The sequence below is a fragment of the Lithobates pipiens genome, unplaced genomic scaffold, assembly GCF_037356315.1.
Source record: "Lithobates pipiens isolate NorthernLeopardFrog02 unplaced genomic scaffold, aLitPip1_a1.2 Scaffold_22, whole genome shotgun sequence".
NCBI classification, from domain to species: Eukaryota; Metazoa; Chordata; class Amphibia; order Anura; family Ranidae; genus Lithobates; species Lithobates pipiens.
Genome location: NW_027507784.1, coordinates 148,006,037 through 148,028,955, shown reverse-complemented (window position 1 = coordinate 148,028,955; position 22,919 = coordinate 148,006,037). Strand labels below are relative to the sequence as shown.

Genomic DNA, 22,919 nt, shown 5'->3' with positions numbered 1-22,919 from the left:
TGTCTTTTACAGCCCTTTGGGCTTACTACAGCTCCCCTGGTGTTCACAAAGGTTCTAGCATCAGTACTGGGTCTTTTAAGTGCCCAAGGGATTGTGGTGCTTGGGTATCTGGACAACCTCCTGCTCAGAGATCACTCAGTACAGGCTCTAGAACAGAGCATAATATACACAGTGCAGTATTTGAAAAGCTTAAGCTAGATCATAAATACCGAAAAGTCAGTCTTGAGACCAGCTCAAAGTCTAAAGTATTTAGGTCTGATCCTAAAAACAGTCCAAGCAAGCATATTCTTGCCACCTGTAAGGATCTGTGCCCTGAAGGATCAGGTGCATCAGATAAGGGGCACCAGACAACCCTCCATTCGGCTCTGTATGAGTCTTCTAGGGAGTATGGTATCCTCCTTTGAGGCAGTGCCCTATGCCCAGTTCCATTCCAGGCCCCTACAACAGGACATCTTGTTGGCTTGGAACAAAGGAAGAAAAGCCCTCCATTATCCAATGTGCTTATCTCTTCGGGTATGCTTAAGCCTAAACCAGTGGTTGGAGGATCAGAACCTGCGAAAGAGAAAATCCTTTCTCCCGGTAACTTGGATAGTACTGACTACAGATGCCAGTCTTTGAGGCTGGGGAGTGACGCGCTCACAGCTCAGGGGAAATGGTCAGGAACAGAGCAGACCCTGCCCGTCAACTTTCTAGAATTACCGGCAGTACGTCTGGTCCTACTGTCCTGGACGGTGGAGCTTCAGGACTGCCCCATCAGGGTTCAGTCCGACAATGCCACGGCAGTGGCCTATATAAACCACCAAGGCGGTACCAGGAGTCAATCAGCTGTGAAGGAGGTGAACTTCATACTAGCCTGGGCAGAGGGACATGTGCCAATTATATCAGCAGTCCATATCCCGTGAGTAGAGAATTGGAAGGCAGATTATCTCAGCCACCAGCAGATCTGCCGGAGGAATGGTCCCTACACCCAGAGGCGTTCCAGGAAATTTGCCAACGTTGGGGATGGCCAGAGGCTGACCTACTGGCATCCAGGTTCAACAACAAGCTACAGCAGTTTGTGTCTCGAACAAGAGATCCTCTGGCAATTGGAGCAGATGCTCTGGTAGTTCCATGGAGCCAGTATTCCCTGGTTTATGCTTTCCCTCCAATCCCTCTCCTTCCACATTTGTTGTGCAGGATTCAGAGTGAGGGGGTTCCAGTCATTCTGGTGGCACCAGCCTGGCCCAGTAGACCTTGGTTCCCGGAGATTGTGAGACTGAAAATAGACGGGCCATGGACGCTTTTACGTCGCCCTGATCTACTGTCTCAGGGTCCCATATTCCACCCCAATTTATAGTCTCTAAATTTGACGGCTATTGAAGCCTGGGTGTTAAAGGACCCTGGCATCTCAGGACCAGTGGTGTCTACTCTAGTGAATGCTAGAAAAGCTGTCACTAGAAAGATTTATTTTAAGGTCTGGAAGACTTATATTGGTTGGTGTGAAGCCAGAAAATGGCATCCTCAGAAATATGTGATTGGGAGAATTCTCTCTTTTCTACAGTCAGCTGTGGAAATCAAATTGGCTTTATGTACAATCAGAAGTCAAGTTTCGGCCCTATCAGTATTCTTCCAAAGGCCTTTAGCCTCCCATTCACTGATCTGAACTTTTATGCAAGGAGCAACTCGCTTGCTTCCCCCCATTAGGTCACCTATGTGTCCTTGTGACTTGAACTTGGTGCTGTCTGTGTTACAGAAACAACCATTTGAACCTATTAAGGAAATTCCATTAGACTTGCTGTCACGCAAGCTAGCCTTCCTGATGGCTATCACCTCGGCTAGAAGGGTGTCGGAGTTGGTTGCCCTTTCATGTAGGGAACTGTACTTGATCCTTCGCCATGAAAGTGTCGTGTTACATCCTTTTTGCCAAAGGAGGTGTCAGCCTTTCATTTAAATCAGGATATTATTTTGCCTTCTTTTTTCTCTCAGCCTCATTCTGGGGAAGAGAGACTACTGCATTCTTTGGACATTGTCCGGGCAGTCAAGGTTTATTTGTCTAGATCTGTGGAGATCAGACTCTAAAGCCGCGTACACACGTGGCGGACTGTCTGGCCAACTTAGTCCGTCAGACAGTCCGACGGACAGTCCGTCATACTTTCGAATGAACGGACTTGCCCACACACGGCACTTTTTGAGCGGACTAATACGGCGGACTAAGTCCGCCGTACTATCCGCCCTACTTTTGAAATGAACGGACTCGCCCACACACGCGGAGAAAAGTCCGCTCATTTCGAGCGCGTCTCCAGGTAGGCGGGACCCGCGAAGGAGACGTCACTGACCCCGCCGCCTGGTATGGACTTAAAGGGGAATCCCAACGCCGAAAAAAATCGGCGTGGGGGTCCCCCCCAAGTCCACAACAGACCCTTGTCCGAGCACGCTACCCGGCCGGCCAGGAAAGGGGGGCGAGCGAGCGCCTCCCCCCCCCCCCTCCTGAGCCGTACCAGGCCGCGTGCCCTCAACATGGGGGGTGCCTTGGGGAAGGGGGGCCACGCGGCCCCCCCACCCCAAAGCACCTTGTCCCCATGTTGATGAGGACAAGGGCCTCTTCCCGACAACCCTGGCCGTTGGTTGTCGGGGTCTGCGGGCGTGGGGCTTATCGGAATCCGGGAGCCCCCTTTAATAAGGGGGCCCCCGGAATACCGGCCCCCCACCCTATGTGAATGAGTATGGGGTACAATGTACCCCTACCCATTCACCTGTGAAAAAAAGTACAAAAAAACACAACACAGGGTTAAAATATTTTATTGCACAGCTCCGGGGGTCTTTCGTCTTCGGGGGTCTTCTCGTCGGACTCCTCCGCTATCTTCTTGTAGCTCTTTTGCTAGCGGAGGAGTCCGGCTTTCTTCCTCGCCGCCGGCCTCTTCTCCCGACTTCGGGGGTCTTGTCCCCCTCTTCGGTTCTTCTGCCGGGCCACCGCGCCTTCTTATAGCTCTTTTACAGGCGGTGGCCCGGTCTTCTTCTTCTTCCCCTGTGTTGTGTTTTTTTTGTACTTTTTTTCACAGGTGAATGGGTAGGGGTACATTGTACCCCATACTCATTCACATAGGGTGGGGGGCCGGTATCCGGGGGCCCCCTTATTAAAGGGGACTCCCAGATTCCGATAAGCCCCCCGCCCGCAGACCCCGACAACCAACGGCCAGGGTTGTCGGGAAGAGGCCCTTGTCCTCATCAACATGGGGACAAGGTGCTTTGGGGTGGGGGGGCCGCGCGGCCCCCCCTTCCCCAAGGCACCCCCCATGTTGAGGGCACGCGGCCTGGTACGGCTCAGGAGGGGGGGGGGCGCTCGCTCGCCCCCCTTTCCTGGCCGGCCGGGTAGCGTGCTCGGACAAGGGTCTGTTGTGGACTTGGGGGGGGATCCCCACGCCGATTTTTTTTCGGCGTTGGGGTTCCCCTTTAAGTCCATACCAGGCGGCGGGGCCAGCGACGTCTCCGTCGCGGGCCCCGCCTACCTGGATACCCGCTCGAAATTAGCGGACTTTTCTCCAGGCGGGAAAAGTCCGCTCATTTCAAAAGTACGGCGGACTGGCACACACACGGGCGGATTGTCCGCCGAAATGCGAGTCCAGCGGACAGTATTTCCAACATTCCGAAATACTTAGTCCGCCAGACTGCACGCTGAAAAAGTCCGCTGAAGCCCACACACGAGCGGACTGTCCGCTCAAATGTGTTTCGGCAGACTAAGTAGGCCAGACAGTCCGCCCGTGTGTACGCGGCTTAAGAAGGGGCAGACAGCCTCCAATGCTTCCATTGCCAATTAGCTCTGTCAGTTGGTCATTCAGGCCTACAGTCTGAAACATAAAGCTCCTCCCTTTAGGGTCTACCAGGGGTGTAGGAACCACCTGGGCTTTTCGCCATCAGGTATCTGTGTCTCAGATTTGTAAAGCTGCTACCTGGTCTTCAGTGCATATGTTAACATAATGTTATCAAGTGGATGTTCGTGCAGCCAAGGATTTGGCTTTCGGCCGCAGTGTACTGCGGGCTGCCGTATAAGTTCTGATGGCTATTGTTTAGCAGGGTGTCTCCCTCCCCTCAAGGCTATTGCTCTGGGACGTCCCAGCAGGTAATGAATATTAGACTGACTCTGTGTCCCATGATGTATGAAAAAGAAAATGGGAATTGTTCGTCATACTAACCTGTAAAATCATTTTCTTTGAGTACATCAAGGGACACAGAGATCTCTCCCCTCTTTTTTGAGGATTTAATGCTTGCTACAAAACTAAAGTACTTCTTGTATTTGAGGGGTTATATAGGGGATCACTTCCTGTCTGAAAACCTTTGGTCTACCAGTGTCCATTCACATGATGATGAAGTATAACCCAGCAGGTAATGAATATTAGCTTGACTCTGTGTTCCATGATGCACTCAAAGAAAAGGATTTTACAGGTAAGTATGATGAAAAAAATCCTATTTTCTGTCCTACAGTGATAATGTTCACTCATTGTACTGTATATTTGGGGAAGCAAGTTTGTCATTCTAGGACAGGGATCTCCAGACTTCGGCTGTTGCAGAACTACATGTCCCATGAGGCATTGTGAAACTCTGACATTCACAGACATGACTAGGTGGAATAGTAGTTCATAAACAACTGAAGGGCCATAGTTTGGAGACCCCTGCTCTGGGACATGAAGTGTGTTAGGCCTACTGAAAAGCCCCCTCCCTTCAGGTCCACAACATATAGATGGAAGGAGTTGGGGTTCTGTAGTCCACAGGTGACAACTGGGAATAATGCTAACTGATACCCTTGAGCAGAGGCCGAGAGTTACAATCTCACAAAATTTCTGGCAGAATCAACCGGTATTTATTCGCTTATGGAAAATGCAAAGCAAACAAATTCCATTGGCATATTAAAATGACTAAAAGGTAATAAATAAGAGAAGGTATTTGTTAGAAATGACATACTCATTAAATGTTTTAATGAATAAAGAGCTACATTAATTTGTCTGTTTTTAGAGCCATCTGCAAGTCTTATTCTGGTTTCATTAAGGCCACTTGCACACTGCAGCTTGGAAAAGCTCAGTACAGTGTTTTTTTTTTTTTTTTTACTTAGTTAAAATGTAGCCCACTATTTATAATGTGCATGTGCACACAGGTGCATAAACAAGCACTAAGCATTCCTCAGAAAAAAATAAATAAATAGGAAAATCTACAATCTCAGTACAACATAGTGAAGCCAGGATCATGACAGGTCTGCTTACACCTTAAAAAGTAGTCCAGTAATGGTAGCTCCCATATTTTAACCCTCACGTGTTAACGTTAATGCTTATACAGATGAAAACTGACTACACTAGAGCATGTGTATGCTGCAAAGCATTACACATTTTTAAACTATGACAGTTAACACACAGATCACATTTATTCAGCCTTGTTGAATACCGATGAAAGTTTTTAATTTTGCACTTCAGCATGTGTTCACTCGGTTGTGGTGACACTTTAGTCTCAATTAATTAACACATATCTTTACAAGCCTTTACTGTATGCTTCCTGTTATGTCATCATGAGTTTTATGAATTAATTTAGTATCTAAAATAATTTTATGAGCCTTTTTCAGTGTATTCAGTATGCTACTACAAAGTTTTTGCAAAGTTTTTTTATCTTTATTGATGACTTTCAGCCTAGATTTACATTGTTTCGGGTTCGAAATCTTGCGCGTTCTGATGAACTTGCACGATTTCTAACCCGGCAATGCAGTCCGACTTCAGTGGCAATTTGACAGACATCTGTGTGGGTTCCTGCACAGCTGTCTATACAAATAGCCCCCGAAGTCGTCAAAAGTAGTACAGAAATTACTTTCAGGGATCGGTGCGGCACCAAAAAGTCTGCGCCGCACCGATTTTGACGGTGTCATTGTCGGCAATAGCCCCCCGATTTGGCATGCTTTTTAACAGATTTTAATTTGGGTGTGTTCAATTTTAGGTTCACCTTTCAGAACATGCTGAATGTTACACCTATATTTAGGGTGTAACTTGAAACATACTGGTAGTTACATTCCAACTTCCCCAACTTACCTGAATCTCAAGGTTCTTCTCCCCACAGGATTCGGTATTATTCAGAATTTTGTGCAGGTGGATCTCAGGGATCTGTGAATGGAAGACTCCAATTCCTCCATGGCAGAGATCCCAGTGAAGTACAAACCTCACCACATTTTAGTCCGTTGTTAACTTCCTCCAGCCCCATTGCGGTAGGTCCATAGATCTTTAGGAACCTAGTGCTGGGAAAAGAGTCTGCAGGAGCCTGTTCATTGCACCCACGATGCACTGATCACAGGCTGCAATGCAAAAAATTAACAATGCAGCTTTTTTTTTCTTTTATCAATGTGGGTGCATTTATTCAAAAGGTGGAATATTATTTTCAACACAGATCTTATTAATAGTTCTGGCTGTCACTTTAAAGATCCTCCTAGCAGGCTTTAGGCCAGGTTCACACTGTATCTGACTTTGCCCTGAGACTTGAAGTCTGACATGCATCCAACAGTGAACAGGGATCCGACTTTGATCACTGGCAATACCGGGCACTGTGTCTGATATGAATCTTTAAGGGAAACTCCATGCCAAATAAAAAAAACCAGCATGGCCCCCCCCCCCCCCAAATTCATATCAGACCCTTATCTGAAAGAGCATGTGGACGAACGCGCCCCCCCCCCCCCCCCCCCCGAACCGTACCAGGCCACATGCCCTCAACATAGGGGGGTGGGTGCTTTGGGGAATGGGGGGGTCCTGTTTTTTGCCCCACCCCAAAGCACCTTGTCCACATGTTGATGAGGACAAGGGCCTCTTCCTGACAACCCTGTCCGTTGGTTGTCGGCGTCTGTGGGTAGGGAGCTCGTTAGAATCTGGAAGCCCCCTTTAACAAGGGGGTTCCAGATTTCGGCCCCCCACTCTATGTGTATGAATATGGGGTACATTGTATCCCTACCCATTTACCTAAAAAAAAAAATGTCAAAAATAAAACACATTACACAGGTTTTTAACGTACTTTATTAAGGCAGCTCCGTCGTCTTTTCCGATTTCTTTCCACTCAGGGTCTTCTCTGCTGTCTTCTAGCCCTCTCCGGTTCTTCTCGGTATGTGGAATTTTTATTTAAAATTTGCGTGGAGTTCCCCTTCAAAATCATCAGAGCACAAGTCGCATGCCAAAGTCGGATCAGTCAAGATGGTGATCTGACTTTGATCCAAATTCAGTGATAGTCAATGAGCTGAAGTAGGATCAAAGTCAGACCAAAGTAGTGCAGGGGGCATTTTCAAAGTCCAATTGAGATGTCTCCCATAGGGAAACATTGATTTTCACACATCATGCGACATGAGCTCCCAATGTCCCAACCCGGCCTAAGAAAGGTTCTCTTCTACTTGTTGAAAACCTGCTAGCAACTTCTAGAACTTTTATCTGAGCTAGAATATCAGTATTTAACAACCCCAAAGTAGAGCTAAAAGTCATGAACAAAGCTGCCTAAAATATGCTGAAAACTTTCCAAATGGCTCTTTTTATGCACTTATATAAGATGAAGCATGTGTGTAGAAGGTCTTAGTATAATGAACCTGTGTTTTCTGTAAGCATTCAGTCTTGTGCAGAATTTCCCATTTTTTTTATATTCCCTTGCTAATAATTGGATGTTTGGAGCAGAAGATAGTTTCACTTTTACCAGTTGTTAAAATTGCACTTTTAATAGGTTGTCTTGTTTGTCATTGAATCTTTTTTCTCAGGTTATGGTGGAGAACTCTGATTTTACTCCTTCCCAGGTTGGCTGTCTATTCACATTTCTTGCCCGGCAGCTTGCTAAGCCAGATAATACTCTGTTTGTCAACCGAATGCTGTTTGACCAGGTAAGCAAAGAACTGCAGGCACAACAAAGGTGTATGGGTATAGTGGCGGTCAGTGGAGAAGCATGTAGCTGCAGTCACTGAAAAAACATGCTTGTGGTGAAATGTGTAGGTGCATTTACAGTCAGTGAGGTGTGTGGGTGCAGTGAGTAAGTGTATGCGTGTGTCACTGTTACCAGCAATTGCAGAGCTGAAGGGTCTCTGAGAATTGATGTCTGCACTGAAGCTGGAACTATGCAATTTGTGTCAAGTAGAACACATGCAACACACTGCCTATGTGTACATGCTCTGTTGATGTTATATCCATGCATGGGTGCAGTGGTAGTTATTAAGTTGTGTGTGTGTGTGGGTGCAATGATGCTCAGTAAAGCAGTGTGTGTGTGTGTGTGTGTGTGTGTGTGTGTGTGTTTCCGCGTTTACTTACCTGCAAGTCCAGCAGCACTGGGTCCCCTGGAAGTGACTTAGGTGCCTACCCCAGAATTATGCAGGAAACATTGAGTGTATCAATGCGTACTGACGCCTATGTGGACATGCACTATTGCCATTTTTCCATCAAAAACGTCATCGGCCTACAAAGTGTCCTTGATAATTTGACAATGGATAGTGCAGTTGATGTAAAAACGTAGCTGCACATGTCTGTGTTGTAGTATGGATGGATGGCATAGGTGATCAAAAGTCACAATATACACTGCCACATTGCTATAATTCAGTCAATTGCTCTCACTTACTGGGTCTTTGTTTTAAAATATTATAGCATGTGTCCCAGTTGATTAAATCTCCTTTCCACTGTCAGATGGGAAATTATGGTAAATCCCCCTAACAGAAGTACTAACATTTCAGCCCTCTATTCAAAATTCCACCTTAATACTTGTACGGTTTAAATACAGCCTGAAACCCCAGTGGAAGATAGAAAATTGAACATTGCTGTCTTATGATAGCATAGAATTTAGCAACTTGTGGATACCAAATTTTTAAATACTGTTCCAGGCTGCAATTAAGCTAAGAAATAGTGGTGATAACTATGCTACAGTCATTTCCACATTTATCATAAACTCCTATGTGTGATGCTTTTATTAGTTTTATAGTCTTAAAGCCATTTACTAATCATAGTGATTAATATAGAACATTATCTCCTCTGTGCAGTACAAAGTATATATTTCAGCTATTATAGATAACAGCGGTATTAAACACATATATTCATAGCATTTAAGATCTCTTCAAGAGAGCCGAGAAGGTGTAAGCTGTTATATGGCCACAAGTTTGTAGATACCTGACCTTCAAACCAATATGAGCTTGTTGGATGTCTAAACCATGGGCATTAATATTGCGTTGGTCCACCATTTTGCAGCTCTAACTGCTTCCACACTTTTGGGAAGGTTTTTCACAATGTTTCGATTCTGTCTATGGGAATATATGCCCTTTTCACCAAAAGAGCCTTTGTGAGGTAGGATAAAGGTATTGGATGAGAAGACCTAGCTCACCATTGGCGTTCCAGTTTATCCCAGAGGTGTTTCTTTTTATTTTTTTATAAATTCTTTATTTTTTTCATCTTTTCTTTCCATAGATTTCACATTACATTTCGTTATACATCTACAACTTCTTTAACAGCTATAACAATCCTATAATATTTCAATCCATACCTCAATTCCACGTCATCCTCCCCCATCCCTCACCCTTCCCTCCCAAAAAAATAAATAAATAAATATACAAACTAAAAAAAAAAAAAAAAAAAAGATTTTTGGAATTTTCACTATAATCCCCCACCACAACCCGCCTGCTCTATCATATTTCAAAATGTTTTACATCATACTTACTCTATAATTTAGATATGGAGCCCAAATCTTCTGATATTTCTCATCTTGATCTCTCATTGTCATTGTTAAATTTTCCATTTGTTGAATTTCTGCAATTCTCTGAAACCACTGTGCTCTAGCTGGAGGGCTGCTTTTTTTCCACAGAACCGGAATACATGCCCTTGCTGCTATCAATAAATGCCTCAGCAAAGAATTTTTGAATCTTTCTATTGCCATTGGGATGTCCAGCAACAGAAAAGTTGCCGGTTTATCTCCCAGGTCAATTCCTGTAATCCTTACAATAGTATCGGCTACCATCTCCCAGAACACTCAAATTTTTGGACATTCCCAAAATATATGTAATAATGTTCCCTCTGCTCCATGACATCTCCAACATGTCTCTGATATCTGGGGGTAGATTTGATGTAACACTTTTGGTGTTCTATACCACCTAGCAAGGATCTTATATCCCCCTTCTTGATATCTGCTTGCCATCGAGGCCTTTTGATTAAACAGCAACATCTTATCCTTTTGTTCTGGGGAAAACGTAGTCCCTAAGTCTCTTTCCCAAGCCTGCAGAAAGGGCAAATCTTGTGGAGTCTCCTGTTCTATTAACATACTATAAAAATAAGACATCAGATGTCTCAGTTCCTCTCCTTTCAAACAGATCTCTTCAAACTCAGTCAATGCCCTTATTTCTACGTATACCTTTGATTTAGATCTAATAAAGGCTTCTAATTGCCTCATTCTGAAAGGATCTAGCCCTAATGTCATTCCTTTTTCAATATCTTTTTTAGTCATTAACCGATTGCCTACCAAGAAATGACAAATTCTGCTCATGCCTCTGTCTCGTATTGTTTTAAATTTTGGATCTGTCATTCCCGGTAGAAATGCTGGGGTACCAAGGATAGGAAGGAGCGGACTGGGAATTCTTGAAATGGATGTTTTCCTGAATACTCTTTTAGTTATTCGTAATGTCTCCCCTAGTATTGGATGTTTTCTCATTCCTATTGGTATTTCTGTATCTGGAATCCACACTAATCCTTCCAATGGGATATCTATCGCTGCTTGTTCTGTCTGTATCCACGGTTTTTCGTTTTTAAGCCTACACCATTCCACTACTCTAGTTAAATGTAAAGCTTCCTGGTATTTTATTGGATCTGGAAGTCCTATCCCTCCTTTTCCTTTGGGGAGTACTAGAATATCTCGACGTACTCTTGCTGGTTTCCCAGCCCAGATGAACTTCATAAATCTTGATCTAAGATCCTTAAACAAACTTGGAGGGATCTTAATCGGTATAGTTTGGATTATGTACAACAGTCTGGGCATCACATTTATCTTAATAATATTGGTTCTCCCGAATCATGTAAAAATCTCTTTGTCCCATTTTTGAAGATCACTTTTGATCTGTCTTACCAGTGGGATATAGTTAAGTTCGAACAGCTCATTTAGATTCTTTGACATTTTTGTTCCTAAGTAACTTATATATGAATTCGTCCATCTAAAATCAAATTGCGTGGATATTGCTTGTAGCTGAGGCGAATCTATTTCTACCCCCATTACTTCTGATTTTCCATAATTTATTCTAAAGTTGGATATTTTCCCATATTCTCGTAGCTCCATTAGTAAAGATGGGAGAGATGTAATTGGGGACGTTACAAAAAAGATCAAATCATCTGCATAAGCTGCCAACTTCTGATCTTCATTTTTTATTTTTACCCCCCTGATATCCACATTGGCACGTATGTAGAGGTGTTTCTTATGGTTCAGATCAAGGCTTTATGCAGGCCACTTAAAAGAGAAGTTTGGGGGTTTAACCACTTGCTTACTGGGCACTTAAACCCCCCTCCTGCCCAGACCAATTTTCAGCTTTCAGAGCTGTCGCATTTTGAATGACAATTGCGCGGTCATACAACACTGTACCCAAATGACATTTTTATCATTTTTTTCCCACAAATAGAGCTTTCTTTTGGTGGTATTTAATTACAGCTGGGAGTTTTATTTTTTGCTAAACAAACAAAAAAAGATGCAAAAAAAAATCATGTTTAATAGTTTGTTATAAAATTTTGCAAACAGGTCATTTTTCTCCTTCACTGGTGGGCACCGATAGGCAGCACTGGTGGGCACTGATAGGCAGCACTGATAGGCAGCACTGGTGAGCACTGATAGGCACAGTTAAGGCAACACTAATAGGCACAGATAAGGTGGCACCGATAGGCACAGATAAGGCAGTACTGATGGGCACAGATAAGGCGACACTGATGGGCAAAGATGGGCACAGATAAGATGGCACGGATGGGTGGCACTATGGGGCACTGATAGGTACCATTGATAGATGGGACTGATGGGCACTGATAGGTGGCTCTGATAGGTGGCACTGATGGGCACTGGTAGATGACACTGATGGGCACGGATATTTGGCACTAAGGTGCAGCACTGTTGTTGAGGCAGTTTGTGGGCACTGATAGGTGGCACTGTGGGCACTGATAGGTGGCACTGTGGGCACTGATAGGTGGCACTGTGGGCACTGATAGGTGACACTGTGGGCACTGATAGGTGACACTGTGGGCTTGATGTATGGCACTATGGGCACTGATGGGTGGCACTTTTTTTAATATCTGGGTGGTACTGACAGCGCAGGTGGGCACTGATAAGCTTGCCGTGATCGGGACTGATGTCCCGATCACGGCCGCCGGTGATCTGCTTTTTTTTTTACCGGCTCTGTTTTGTCACATGATCAGCTGTCACTGACAGCTGATCACGTGGTAAGGGGTCGGGATCGACCCCTTGCTCCGATCCGTGATCAGGCGAGTCTCATAGACTCGCCGATGCTGCATCTATTCCCCTGCTGACGCTGGAGTGAGAACTGAGTGATCAAACAGCATTGATCGCTCAGTTCTCCCCCTCCGCTCTGAGCAAAGCGCCGTAACTGTCAGTCACCCTCCCTCTGCCCCTCCAGCAGTCACTGGAGCGCTGGGCTGTGGAGAGGGCAGGAGTGGCTGAGCCAGCTGCTCGTCCAGGCTTCTTGGCAGATTCTGACCATATTCCTTTCAGAGCTTGGACTGGCTCTGGGATGTTAGCTGACAGCAGACTTAAACATGAAAATGGATTACAGGAGTGCAGAACGAACTTTACTCCTGTTAAAGTTCTGCCACACCAAACTTGTCTTTATGGAGCTGGCTTTCTAAATCCATAATCATGCAGCAATCTAAGAAAACAAAATCCAGGGCCCACCCGCCCAAAATGACACTCTTCTTTAATTAGTCCTCATTTCCAAAGGCTAAAGGATATAAAAACACATCAAGTTTAAGAATGTTTCTTGTGCAAAGCACATGTTTCTTTAATCGTTGATCAGGGGACACAGAGCCATAGTAATTACTATGCGGGTTATAGTCCATCTTCAGGTGCTGGACACTGGCACATCCTAAACAGGAAGTTGCCTCCGTATATAACCCCTCTCACTACTGGGAATATCTCAGTTTTTTCACCAGTGTCTAAGGTGTTGGTCACAAGTAAACATGTGCTATGCTCCACTGGAGCAATCCTTGCTGGGGTTAGCCATGCAGCCAGATCCATTCAAAGTGTCTTTTTGACCGAATTGAATGGTACCCGGACCTCGTGTCCGAAGAAACAAGGTATTTGCCTGTAAACGCTTCTCTTTTTAGAGAGCTGGACCCCGGGATCCAGTACTTTTGATATTAAGGCCATAAAGTTTTACTGGCGGTGGTGCTATTACAAGTCCAGGATTTCCCAGAGGGTCCCCAGCTCCTGAAGGTTTGTTAACCATGCGGCGGGAAAGGTAAGTGGCGTTTTCTAAGAAATTTTTGAATTTTCTTATATCTCCTTTAATTTAGTGAATGTTGTCATGTCTATGTGTCACCACTGGGGGCTGTATAGCGCACATACCTTCTCACGCTTCCTCTCCAGAACAACAGCTTCCTTTCCTCCAGCCAGCAACAGACCTCCGGTAAGTCTGGGGGGGGTTTCCTCCCCACCAGACGCCCCCCACCTGTGCTGTTTTCTCCCCCTCTTCACAAGGAAGAAGCGCCAAGAGAAAAACAAAACAAAAAACGAACGGCATGCCACCCTACTCGGCAGCTTCCAGGCTCCCTCTTCACCATTTTTTCCCCCTCACTGTACGATCCCATAGAGTCAGAGACCCCTGCTCGCGTGGGAAAGCTCTTTTTTAGGGCTGTTACTGATTAAAATTTTCGTGTTCGATTAATGGATTTTTTTAAATCGACTTATTTCGATTAATTATAACGCACATAAAGATCCAACTACTTTTAGCTGATCTCCTTGCGTTGCAACTCTGCATTAGTCGGTGGTGAATGTGGTATACACTATATACAATCAACCAACACTAGTTAGTTTCCACAATCCATGACTTAACTTCACAGTTCACACAAATACGTTTTAAATTCAAACTGTAGCACTGATGTCATTTTTTTTTCCCCACAGTAGCATGACAATCCCTCCATCTCCAGTCGAACTAATCACTCTCACTGTATGGCATGGACCCCTGTGCAAACAGATGGTCATGCAAGCGAGTATTAAAAGGGTTAACACAGACCATAAACTTCTCTCAAATGGTTTACCTAGTCGATATGTTCTTGATAGACCAATCGATAGCCCGCTTAGACCAAAATATGGTCACCACATTCGACTACCTGGAATATATAGGTTGAATTCTCAACCTAGGAGGAATCTTCTTTAACCACTTGCCGACCGCCTAACGCCGATGTACGTCGGCAGAATGGCACGGGCAGGCATAAGCACGTACATGTACGTGATTTGCCTCCCGCGGGTCGGGGGCCCGATCGGGCCCCCGCCCGGTGCCTGCGGCGGTCGGTTTTCGTTCGGGAGCGATCCCGGACGAGGGGACGGCCATTCATTCATGGCCACCCCCTCGCGATCGCTCCCGACGAATAGAAATCCCCGGTGACATCACTTCCTCTCCTGTAATGTAAACACAGGAGAGGAAGTGATGTATTCTCTCCTCCGTGTCGGTATTTTTCGTTCCGACACGGAGGAGAGCGGATCAGTGAGTTGCACCAACACATCCCACACACAGTAGAACATGCCAGGCACACTCACACCCCCCCTTTACCCCCCGATCACCCCCCCAATTACCCCTGCCCCCCAGTCACAGTGACACCAATGTCATTTTTTTTTTTTTTTTTTTTTTTTTTTGCATTGGTGTCATTTGTGACTGTAATAACTGTTAGGGCAGTTAGAGTTAGCCCCCTTTAGTTCTAATGTACCCCCCTAACCCCCCCAATAAAGGTTTAACCCCGTGATCACCCCCCGTCGCCAGTGTCACTAAGGCTGGGTTCACATTGCAGCGGTTTATGAGAACGAATGTGATTCGCACCGCACTGCAGTGCAAATCACATCCGATCTCTGTGCGATTCGAGTTCAGCCATTCGCCGCACCCGCCGCACCCGCCACACCCGCCGCACCCGCCGCAAATTCGCACGGGACCCTTTTTTTGGCCCGCAGCAGAATCGGATCGCATGGGTGTTCACACCATGCGATCCGAGTTTGCAGATCGCACTGCGATATGCGAACTGATCTGGGGGTGTCAGTAACATTTCACTGACACTCCCAGCAGTTCGCATAGGGCAGTGTGAACTGCCGCCGGGAGGCATGCGATGCGGGAACCCGCCGCGGATTCGCGGCGTTTCCGCATCGCTCCAGTGTGAACCCAGCCTAATAAGCGATCATTTTTCTGATCGCCGTATTAGTGTCCCAGGTGACGCTAGTTAGGCAGGTAGGTATTTAGGTTCGCCGCAGCTTTTTATAGCGCCAGGGACCCCCATATACTACCGCATAAAGCCCCCTGATTGCCCCCTAGTTAACCCTTTCACCAGTGATCACCATATAACTGTTACAGGTGACGCTGGTTGGTTAGTTATTTTTTTATAGTTTCAGGGCACCCGCCATTTATTACCTAATAAAGGTTTAACCCCCTGATCACCCGGCGGGTGTCATTTGTGACTAATAACTGTTAGGGCAGTTAGGGTTAGCCCCCTTTAGTTCTAAGGTACCCCCCTAACCCCCCCAATAAAGGTTTAACCCCGTGATCACCCCCCGTCGCCAGTGTCACTAAGGCTGGGTTCAGATTGCAGCGGTTTGAGAACGGATGTGATTCGCACTGCAGTGCAAATCACATCCGATCTCTGTGCGATTCGAGTTCAGCCATTCGCCGCACCCGCCACACCCGCCGCACCCGCCGCAAATTCGCACGGGACCCTTTTTTTGGCCCGCAGCAGAATCGGATCGCATGGGTGTTCACACCATGCGATCCGAGTTTGCAGATCGCACTGCGATATGCGAACTGATCTGGGGGTGTCAGTAACATTTCACTGACACTCCCAGCAGTTCGCATAGGGCAGTGTGAACTGCCGCCGGGAGGCATGCGATGCGGGAACCCGCCGCGCATTCGTGGCGTTCCCGCATCGCTCCAGTGTGAACCCAGCCTAATAAGCGATCGTTTTTCTGATCGCTGTATTAGTGTCACAGGTGACGCTAGTTAGGCAAGTAGGTATTTAGGTTCGCCGCAGCTTTTTATAGCGCCAGGGACCCCCATATACTACCGCATAAAGCCCCCTGATTGCCCCCTAGTTAACCCTTTCACCAGTGATCACCATATAACTGTTACAGGTGACGCTGGTTGGTTAGTTATTTTTTTATAGTTTCAGGGCACCCGCCATTTATTACCTAGTCTCACTAGTGTACCCCTAAATTTAGGGGTGTCTACTTTCCAAAATGGGGTCATTTGGGGGGGGTTTGTGCCATCTTGGCATTTTATGGCCTTCAAAACTGTAACGCCCTTAGAAAGCCTGAAGGCGGTGCTTGGTTTTCGGGGCCCCGTACGCGGCTAGGCTCCCAAAAAGTCCCACATATGTGGTATCCCCGTACTCAGGAGAAGCAGCAGAATTTATTTTGGGGTGTCATTTCACATATGCCCATGGCATGCGTGAGCAATATATCATTTAGTGACAACTTTGTGAAAAAAAAAAAAAAAAAAAAAAAGTTTGTAATTTTCCCGCAACTTGTGGCAAAATATAAAATATTCCATGGACTCAACATGCCTCTCAGCAAATAGCTTGGGGTGTCTACTTTCTAAAATGGGGTCATTTGTGGGGGTTTTGTGCCATCTTGGCATTTTATTGGCCTTCAAAACTGTAATAGGTAGTGAGGAGTGAAGTCAAATATTTACGCCCTTAGAAAGCCTGAAGGCGGTGCTTGGTTTTCGGGGCCCCGTACGCGGCTAGGCTCCCAAAAAGTCCCACATATGTGGTATCCCCGTACTCAGGAGAAGCAGCAGAATTTATTTTGGGGTGTCATTTCACATATGCCCATGGCATGTGTGAGCAATATATCATTTAGTGACAACTTTGTGAAAAAAAAAAAAAAAAAAAAAAAGTTTGTAATTTTCCCGCAACTTGTGGCAAAATATAAAATATTCCATGAACTCAACATGCCTCTCAGCAAATAGCTTGGGGTGTCTACTTTCTAAAATGGGGTCATTTGTGGGGGTTTTGTGCCATCTTGGCATTTTATGGCCTTCAAAACTGTAATAGGTAGTGAGAAGTGAACTCAAAAATTTACGCCCTTAGAAAGCCTGAAGGCGGTGCTTGGTTTTCGGGGCCCCGTACGCGGCTAGGCTCCCAAAAAGTCCCACATATGTGGTATCCCCGTACTCAGGAGAAGCAGCAGAATTTATTTTGGGGTGTCATTTCACATACGCCCATAGCATGTGTGAGCAATATATCATTTAGTGACAACTTTGTGTAAAAAAAAAAAAAAAATTTTTTTTTTGTCATTATTCAATCGCTTGAGGCAAAAAAATAAAATATTCAATGGGCTCAACATGCCTCTTATCAATTTCCTTAGGGGGTCTACTTTCCAAAATGGGGTCATTTGGGGGGGTTTTGTACTGCCCTGCCATTTTAGCACCTCAAGAAATGAGATAGGCAGTCGTAAACTAAAAGCTGCGTAAATTCCAGAAAACGTACCTTAGTTTGTAGATGTGACAACTTTTGCGCAAACCAATAAATATACAATTATTGACTTTTTTTTTTACCAAAGACATGTGGCTGAATACATTTTGGCCTAAATGTATGACTAAAATTGAGTTTATTGGATTTTTCTAATAACAAAAAGTAGAAAATATCATTTTTTTTCAAAATTTGCGGTCTTTTTACGTTTATATCGCAAAAAATAAAAATCGCAGAGGCAATCAAATACCATCAAAAGAAAGCTCTATTTGTGGGAAGAAAAGGACGCAAATTTTGTTTGGGTACAACATTGCATGACCGCGCAATTACCAGTTAAAGCAGCGCAGTGCCAAAGTGTAAAAAGACCTCTGGTCATTTACCAGCAAAATGGTCCGGTCTGAAAGTGGTTAAAGCCATGAAGAAAACACTTGGGTCTGATCATAGGTACACCCAGAAAAGGGTATTCGTACCCCAGGCAAAGATCAGCGACATAAAGGAACTGATTTAAGTAGTCGAAGCAAGATGAATTTCTCCTATTCGACTTTGCATGAGGTTGTTGGGAAAGATGGTGGCTTCATTCAAGGCTGTTTCTTATGCTCAGTTTCATTCTAGACTGCTGAAAAACAGTATCCTAACGGCTTGAAACAAAGGGTTTAAACTGTACATTCCCAATGTGTCTGTCTCCATAGCCTACGGCCACATCACCCTGACAGTGCTCGATCTCATCTGATCGTTGAGGCTAAGCAGGGTGGGGCCTGGTTAGTACCCAGATGAAAGACCACCTGGAAATACCAGGTGCTGTAGGCTGGGTACGCCGGAGCCTCTGTTTATGGTTAACATCCAAAATCCTTTCTTCAGTTACCTGGGAAATAGCAACAACATATGCCAACCTTTTTTTGTTTAGTTTGGGGGACAGTCCTGAAAGAGGTAGCTGTCCAAGAGAAGGTGCCAAGATCAGAAATGGCCTTGCCCATTAACATTTTAGAAATTCAGGCAGAGCACTTGGTCCTGAGGGCCTGAATGTTTAGTTTAAGGTATTGTCCTGCCAGGATTTAATCCGTCTATACAGCAATGGCCTATATTAATCACCAAGGGGGCATAAGAAGTTTTGCGGCCCAGAGAAAGGTGAATCTTATCCTATCTTGGGCAGAAAACAATGTACTTTGCCTATCGGCAGTCTTCACTCTGGGAATAAAAAATTGGCCGACGGACTACTTGAGTCGCCAGCAGTTGTTCCCGGGAGAATGGTTCCTTCACCCGGATATCTTCCTGTCAATATGTCATGGATGGAGGTTCCCAGACATAGATCTGTTTGCGTCCAGGTTCAACAAAGAAATTGACAACTTTATGTCGAGAACAAAGGATCCGCTAGCATCTGGAACAGATGCCTTGCTATTCCTGTGGAATCGGTTCTCACTGATTTGTGCATTCCCTCCTATTCTGCCTGCGTCCACGACTTCTTCGCCAGGATCGAGCAGTAAGCAAAGTTGTTGATTCTTGTGACCACCAGCAAGCTCCAGGAAATCTTGGTATGTAGAGATCGTAGTAATGGCAGTAGGGGACCCATGGACCCTACCTTCATGGCCATACCTTCTTTTGCAAGGTCCGGAGTTCCATCCTACTTTAAAAACGATAAATTTAATGTTTTGGCTATTGAGACCCACACTCTGAAGAAGCGTGGGCTGTCAGGTTCGTTAGTTTTCTACCTTGGTTAATACAAGGGAGCCGACCTCCATAGTAATATATTATGGGGTCTGGGAAACATATGTCTCCTGGTGTGTAACCAGGAGCTACACCCCATGAAATAAGTCAAGGCAGAGTCCTTGACTTTTCTGCAGATGGGGTGAGAAATAAAGCTGGCCCTGAGTGCGTTCTAAGGACAGGTCTCGGCCATATCGGTAATATTTCAACTACCGCTTGCTTTGCATTCTTTGGTTCATAACATTATTCGGGGGGTAACACGGCTTAATCTCCAGCTAGGTAACCCTTGAACCCTTGGGACTTGAATTTAGTTTTGTCGGCATTACAAAACAGCATTTTTTTTGGGCCTATACGAAATATTCCCTTGGTCCTTTTTTGACAAGGAAAGTATTTTTTCTGGTAACCATATCTGCTGCAAGAAGGGTATCAGTATTGGCTGCTCTTTCTAGTAAAGAGCCATATTTTTATTGTTCACAAGGATAAGGCAGTATTGCGTCCTCATCCTAATGTTTTACTAAAGGTAGTATCAGGTTTTTATCTAAATCAGAATATTGTTCTACCTTCATTTTTCAGAACCCTACTCTTTGGAAGGAAAATCACTTCATTCTCTTGATGCGGTGAGAGCAGTCAATGTCTACTTCAAGGCGATTGCTCAGATTCAGAAAATGGATGTTTTCTTTGTGTGCCTGAAGGTCCTAAAAGAGGACAGTTAGCATCAAAATCTACTATTTCTAAATGGATTCGACAAGTAATCGTTCAAGCTTATGATTTAAAGAGGTAGTTCTACCCTCTCAAATCAAAATGCACTCCTCTAGGGCTGTTAGTGCCTCGTGGGCAGTGCATCACCAAGCCTCCATGGCTCAATTCTGCAAGGCCGCAACGTGGTCTTCAATCCATATATTTACCAGTTTCTATCAGGCAGATGTAAAAAGACATGAGGATGTCGCCTTTGGGCGCAGTGTACTGCAGACAGTAGTTTAAATCCTGTGATATCATGGTGCCATACTTGGTTGTGTCTCCCTCCCCTGAGTTGGCATTTCTCTGGGACATCCCACATTGCTATGTCCTGTGATGTACTATTAAAGAAAATAGGATTTTTATAACAGCTTACCTGTAAAATCCTTTTCTTTTGAAGTACATCACGGGTTACAGAGGTCCAGCCCCTCTTGCTAGTATAGACGTGTATTCTTTTGCTACAAAACTGAGATACTCCCAGTAGTGGGAGGGGTTATATAGGGAGGCAACTTCCTGTTTAGGGTGTGCCAGTGTCCAGCACCTGAAGATGGACTATAACCCACATAGTAATTACTATGGCTCTGTGTCCCGTGATGGACTTTAAAAGAAAAGGATTTTACAGGTAAGCTGTTATAAAAATCCTATTTTTTTTCAAGGTAGTTGAATCAGAACAGTCATGCTGGAACCAAAAGAAAAAAAAATCCCCTTGCCACAAGCTTTTGTCACATGATTGGAATCAAACAATTGTCTAAAATATTCTTGTATTGTGTAAAATTAACAGTATCCCATACTGGAGAAACCTGAACTCTAGAATTTGGAGAGGTGTCCACTTTTTTTTTTTTTTTAATAGTATATTTATAAGTTGACAGTTGAATAGTAAGCAATATTAGGCCAAGAGAACTTAATAAGACAGATGATTTTCTTGTTTGAATAGTTGAGTTTAAAAGTTGTGTTTTAAGAGTTGGCGTTTGTCAAAGAGAGCAGGAAAGAAAATATAATGGCTAAGCTTTCCTTTTCCAGAAAATAGCCCATGCAGTTAAGGTGCCCAATAGATATTAAAAAAACGTGTGCAGCTTTGTAGACTGTTTATTCATTTAATTGCCATACCTGTAGACTTTTTGAGCCCCACTTGTCTGGCCAAAAAACTTCCAGTTAGCAACCCCCTCATCCTGCCTTGCTACTAGGGCATAAAATATATATTTATTTTGCTCTGCTGATTAAACATTTACTAAGAAACATCTAAGAGGTCTGCTATGCTCAGGGCTGCTGATAAGGCAATAAAGCCAGTCCTCCTGTACTGGACTCGGGCACCTGCTGAGCAAGTGGGCCAGCAGTACTGCCTTTTTGCTACATTTCTTTTCTTCCTCCGGCTGCACTGCAAGGGGATAGTTTCTAGTATCTGCACCCCCTTCCCTCTGCTGTCTGCGACCTCTTTACCCAGCAGTGCTGTCGTTTTTGCTCCTCTCCCGGTGGCAGCTCTTGAGGGCACATAAGCAGGTTATTTCAGGATAGTGAGTGGGGGGGCTCGCCATCCTGAAAGAACATAGTGAGCGATCCGTACCAATCGCTTACTGTGGGGCAGATATTGCCTCTGTGTCGCTATTCACTTGAATGGGTCTTGTTTGACAGGGGGTATAAGTTCTGGCATGGCTGTAAAGCATAGCACCACAGGCGTTGCATTTTATCAAAAATATAATTTGATATTTTTGGAGGAGGGAGGCCCTGCCAGGTAGGCTGTATGGGACCCTGTGATTTCTGTCAGCAGCCCTGGCTATGCTACTTCCTCCCTAAGGTCCTTCTAGTTTATCCTGAAAGGTAAGCAAAGCTTTCTGGTGAACATAGAAACCTGAACATTATTATAATAATTTCCATTTACTAGGAAATGCATATGGGACACCTAGCATTTTGCAAAGGGCTATGATTCCATTCTTGGCACCCGAACAGGAATAGGTGACAAGGTTTTATTACCACAAGAATCTCTAACTCCTATGGAGCAGTGCTGAACAAGGTGGGAAGACTGAGCTACTATTAGACTTTTTGAAGATGCTCACTTCCAGCATTACAGGAGTTAAAAGCTATTTTTGGGGGGATTGATGGGTAAATGGATTAGACTCATTTGAAAAAACGTTTGTGCACCTAAAATGCTAATGCCATTCAATACATGTAGATTCTTATTGTAGTAATCCTTTTTTTGTGCAGGTCCTGGAATTTCTGTGCAGTCCAGATGATGATTCCAGACATTCAGAAAGACAGCAGGTACTGACTTCCAGTGTTAACAGATTATGGATAGAATATAAGCCAGTCTTCATCCAGAACTGATGTGTTAGTTTTAGGGGGAGGGAAGTACCGTAACACCCACCAGATAGTTATGTCTCTCAGAAACCCCATTGGTGAGAGTCTGTGCCCACATCCACAATAAAGATGTCTTTAATAATGTAATTGGTCTTTTTTTATGATAAAGCTCTTGTAGTTGGATTCCTCAGTTACCTATTTATTTACTTTATAGGTAATCCATCAGGGGAACGTGGCATGATCATTTATCATTTTTAGTGGCATTAGTAGTTCTAGTAATATAAAACCATCATGTGAAAAAGCCCTCTTCTACAAACTTTTTTTAGAAGATTTTTTGATGTTTTTATATGTTCCTGGTAACATAGAGAGGAAGGTAATTTGCGGTGTATTTGGAATTACCTCCCCAGTAACTAATGTGTATAGTTGCATAATCTTTTCCCAGAAACCAAAAATTTGGGGACATTTCCACCAGATATGGAGCAGTGAGCCTTTGTCTGTATGACACCGCCAACATATATCTGATTTTTCTGGGTATATACGTTG

At 44.7% G+C, this 22,919-nt stretch overlaps 1 protein-coding gene and 1 pseudogene across 3 annotated transcripts in view; both read left to right on the top strand.

Moving 5' to 3' along the window:
• The window catches only part of VPS8 (VPS8 subunit of CORVET complex), a 350,033-nt gene that overhangs the window by 133,442 nt on the left and 193,672 nt on the right, over positions 1 to 22,919 (top strand). For all 3 annotated transcript variants that reach the window (XM_077448451.1, XM_077448450.1, XM_077448449.1), the window contains exons 29-30: positions 7,733 to 7,852; positions 22,284 to 22,340. In XM_077448451.1, coding sequence (XP_077304577.1) covers positions 7,733 to 7,852; positions 22,284 to 22,340 — 177 coding nt within the window. The remainder of the gene's footprint in view (positions 1 to 7,732; positions 7,853 to 22,283; positions 22,341 to 22,919) is intronic.
• On the top strand, positions 18,337 to 18,455 carry LOC143925897 (5S ribosomal RNA; annotated as a pseudogene).